This window comes from Octopus bimaculoides, chromosome 5 (genome assembly GCF_001194135.2).
Source record: "Octopus bimaculoides isolate UCB-OBI-ISO-001 chromosome 5, ASM119413v2, whole genome shotgun sequence".
NCBI lineage: Eukaryota > Metazoa > Mollusca > Cephalopoda > Octopoda > Octopodidae > Octopus > Octopus bimaculoides.
The window spans coordinates 108,254,818-108,259,430 of NC_068985.1; the positions used below are offsets into that span (position 1 = coordinate 108,254,818).

A 4,613-nucleotide genomic window follows, 5' to 3' on the forward strand; every position below is an offset into this window, starting at 1 on the left:
CGAAGTTAAAATAAACGTCTAAGGGACAGAAGTATCCATTATACTACCGCTATATTATCTATGTTTAACCATGGGCATACATATGCAAGCATATTATGCTCATAAATTATAGCAGGTAAAGACAAAGATAAACATGTGTTTATTAAGAATCAGAATTTAAAGGAAACAGGAAATGGAGAAATATTGATGAACAACAATTGTCTTACATCAATTGTTATTTATTGATTCAATACAAATAGACTGCATCCCGTCTAACAGCTGTTTCTGCTTCCAATGTTGTATGGCATTGCCATTGATATGCTAAAAATATTTATCATATCTGGTAATAAAACCTATCTGAAACATGGAACTTCATCAGAATGAAGAATAAATAAAAAAATAATGTAGAGCCTAGAAAAGGGAAAAGTTGAATATGGTTGTAATCATACCATTTTGCTTGTGCATCTCTTTGGGATGTTAAGTATATGACTAAACATAAAATAGTACTTCATGGATTAATCCTTTGAACGTGGTCGGGGGTAGGATGGATAAATAATTAAAAATAAAGAAATTATAGTGGGATACGCCAATAGGTTTTAGTCGGAGAAGGGGTGAAGATACAATAAGGCTTTAGATTAATCATAATAATTTATAATGATTACGTTTATAGTACTAATTAATAGGATTTATCACAATAAAGTGCTAACCGATTAAATATAATTTTTAAATTTTATTTACTAGTAGGTGGTTAAGCCCTTCCACCTGTTGTCCGAAGTGAGATAGGCCAAGGTCCAACGTTCGATATAATTGGTCAGTTGAAATTTAAAAATAAAAGACCAACTTTTGAGACTGTTATACGGGGTAAGATAAATAAATAAATGAATGGGAAACTGGTGTATGTTGTAAGGGGCATTAAAACGCTTAGGACAGTATATACTAGATTAAAAAAATAAATATTATGGAATAAATATTGAGAGAGAAACCTATTTGGACATTTAGGTAATAAGACGGTTAGGGGTGAAAATGGTCCAAATGTTTTTTTAAATAGGAACATGAAATTAGTAAAAACAATGAAATTATTAAAAACAATTTATTCTGTAGGAAAATTAGAAAAATATTTATGGTTAAGGGGAGGTAATAACCAGAGTAAGTGGCCTAAATTAGAGACTGCTGGTCTGCCATCCAGTGCACAGAATAAGCGAGCTGACTAGCTCAACAGACAGCTAATTTCACCGCTAAGTGACTAAACAATCTATAAATCAGTCAGTGTAGTGGTCAATTAAATAAGTAAACATAAATATCCCTAATTAAATTAATGATTACAATTTATACTTAAAATAAAAAATTAAAATACTTGCAAATTATTCTTACAGATGCAGGTTCTTACTACAATTTGCTCATGCATGCATACTAAGTATCGTTGATTAGGTGCAATGAATTTAACCCACTTACCCTGGTTATTACCTCCCCTTAACCATAAATATTTTCCTAATCTTTCTACAGAATAAATACTTTTCATTGTTATTAATTTCACATTGCTATTTAAAAAAAAAAAAATGTCCGAATAGGTTTCTCTCTTAATATTTAATCCATGATCTTTATTATTTTTAATATAGTATATACTGTCCTAAGCGACTGGGTTGGAACTGGGAAAGTGCCATTACCTATAGCGTCCCAGATCAGCAACTGACTCCAGTTCTTTAAAACGGAAAAGTTAGCTACAGTGGTCGAAGCTAAAAGGCCCCATTTGTGACAGAAAAAGGCATCATCGTCGAGGTCTAATTTAAATACAGCGCCCACTGTGGAATAGCGAGAGGATGTATCAACATGAACGCGAGTAGAGTCTGAATTCCTTCGTAGTATATCCATTGTGATACTTGTATAGTTCATAGACATGCAAACCTAGGTGCAAAATAACTTTATTTTGTGTGCAGTTTTCAACGAAATGGGTGCCAGAGGCAGTTATTTGTCGAGGGAGTGAGGTAAATGAAACGTTAATAATAAAATATGTAGATATTTTAGTAAGATTTAGCCGAACGTCAAGTCGTACAAAACTTTAAATAATTTTGTCAGGTGCTTATGTATATAATCAATTGGATTTATTATATTTAGCAAATAATCTTTCAATTCAGGCAGAAAAAAAAAAAAATTAAACTTATAAGGAATTTTAAAACGATCTTTTGTAAATGTTCTCTATAGTATATTTTTTCTGAAATAATCAGTACACCATGGGAATGATAAATGGTATTAGATTACACTATAAATACCTCAAAGATGTAATAACTCTCATCTATCCAAACAAATTAGCATTGAAGCTGCAAATATTGCGCAAATATTCATGTAATAAATATATACGACGTGGTATGCAAAAGTAATCGGAAAGGTTCTCTGCGAGATAAGCCCGTTGTAGTTCAGGCTTCCGCCGCTAGAAGCCACTTGATGCGACCCTCAGGCATCAGTGTGCCGACCGGCGTCATCAGGTGGACTCATACTACCATGTGGTGAGTTTTTGTTTTGCAATGCTTCTTCCCTGTTCGTCGACTTTTGAGATGGCTGAAACGAAGGAACAGCGTGCTTCCGAGAAATTCTATTCTCTGCTAGAGAAAACGGCCGCCGAAACAGTTCTAATGCTACAACCAGCTTACAAGGACAGTGCCATGAGCAAAGCACAGATTTACGAATGTTTTTCATACTTTAGTAATGGTCACTTGTCGCTTGAAGACCAACCTCGTTCAAGGCGACCGTCGACGAATGAAAACATCACGAAAATCCATGAATCTATCTTGAAGAAATGTCGCCGAACAACTGACAAACTTGTTGATATGACTGGTGTGTCCTGAAACTCCTGCCGACGAATTTTGAGTGGCGAATTGAAAATGAAAAGAGTTGCAGCAAAAATTGTGCCTCACTTGCTCACGGAAGATCAAAAGCATTCACAACTGAATGTATGTCGTGAACTTAAAGAACAATTGGAAGTTGAACCGAACCTTTCTAAAGTAATCACTGGTAACGAAAGCTCGTGTTACGGTTACGACCCAGAAACGAAGCAGCAATCAAGCCAATGGAAGCATTCAATATCCTCACGCTCCCCAAAATTGCATCAAGTGAAGTCCAATGTCAAGACGATGCTGATTTGTTTCATCGATACGAAAGGAATTGGCCACACAGTATTTGTTTCTCCTGGTCAAACTGTTAACCAGATATTTTACTTGGCAGTTCTGAAGCAGTTGCGAGACGCGGTGAGACGTAAACGCCCCGACTAATGGCAAAGTGGAGAGTGGTGGTTTCATCACGACAATGCACTTTCGCACACCGTTTTGAGTATCTGACAGTTTTTGATCAAACATAGCATGGCCCCGTTTACCCACCCTCCCTATTCATCCAATCTTGCTCCTTGCAACTTTTTTTGTTTCCCTGAATGAAAAAATCCTTAAAGAAAACCGTTTAGCAGATGTGGAAGAGGTGAAGAAAAAAAAAAACAAAAAAAAAAAAACGATAGAGGCGTTAAAAGCATCACTTCGCAAGAATTCTAGGACTGCTTCGAACAGTCGAAAACGCATCTGGACCGATGCATTGTTTCAAATGGAGAATATTCTTGAAGGTGATAAATGTGTAAGCGGGTAAAAACTAACTGAGTAAAATAATATTGCAAAATTCCGATTTTGGGTACTCCCTCGTAGTTAAATATTGCTAAGAAGCACGATAAAGCGCTTATTGTCTAACCTGATCATTAATAGGTTCATAATCATTGAATAGAAAATGTTAGATTAAAAATTCGATATGATTTATAACAAGAGAATATTACTATAGCTTCAATAAACGAGTTCGATTTCTATTAGTTCTAACTATATGGCCTCGAATGTCCGCTAGTTATCGAAATAAAATCTGCAATAAAAATTGATGTTGGAAAATGATAGAAACTATGATATTAAATCGCTCTCTTCAGAAATTACTGTAAAATCAATAACACTAAATGATATTAAGATTTCTTTAAAATAATTATTATAATATTGACTTACTTGAACAGTTTCTCCATTGGCTGTTATCCCCAAATAATATACAGCACCGAACATTACAAATAACAACCGCGAAGCCATTTTGTTAGCGCTTCTTTTAATTTCCTCTGTTTTCAAATATTTTCAAATATTTGTTTAAAGAATTACTTTTCAAAACGTTAAAAAATATCACTAAACAGTGTGGTTAACAGTCAATAAATATATTTACATACAAACGAACACTTATACATACTGAATACGGATATATAACATTCTTCTTATGAATCTCTTGTAAACCCTGAGTTATTTATATCGTGGAGTGAGGAAACTCAAACAGGATTTGTCAAGTTTAAATCCTGAAACATAAGCAGTTATTAAATAAAATTCCTTAAGAACAGATTTCTCAATTGAAACCAATGGGATGGGTTAAATTCTGTTGTGCAGAAATATCTCAAATTACGTTTTAGGAATTATGTTAAACGAAAACGTGTACGCGCACACACGCACACACACACACACACACACACACACACACACAAGAATAAAATGTTGTTGATGCCTTTTCGTATATATGCAAGACCGCAGCTTTAAAGCCGCGCGCTCGCGCGCGCGTGTGTGTATGGGTATGTTTGTGTGTGT

At 34.7% G+C, this 4,613-nt stretch overlaps 1 protein-coding gene across 1 annotated transcript in view; it reads right to left on the reverse strand.

Annotated features, from left to right (window-relative positions):
- Nucleotides 1-4,333, reverse strand: part of LOC106879656 (inter-alpha-trypsin inhibitor heavy chain H3) — a 46,780-nt gene extending 42,447 nt beyond the window's left edge. Inside the window, exon 1 of the mRNA XM_052967932.1 lies at nt 3,999-4,333. Within this exon, the coding sequence (XP_052823892.1) occupies nt 3,999-4,076 (78 nt within the window). The 5' untranslated portion in view covers nt 4,077-4,333. The remainder of the gene's footprint in view (nt 1-3,998) is intronic.
- Nucleotides 4,334-4,613: the final 280 nt, after the last annotated feature.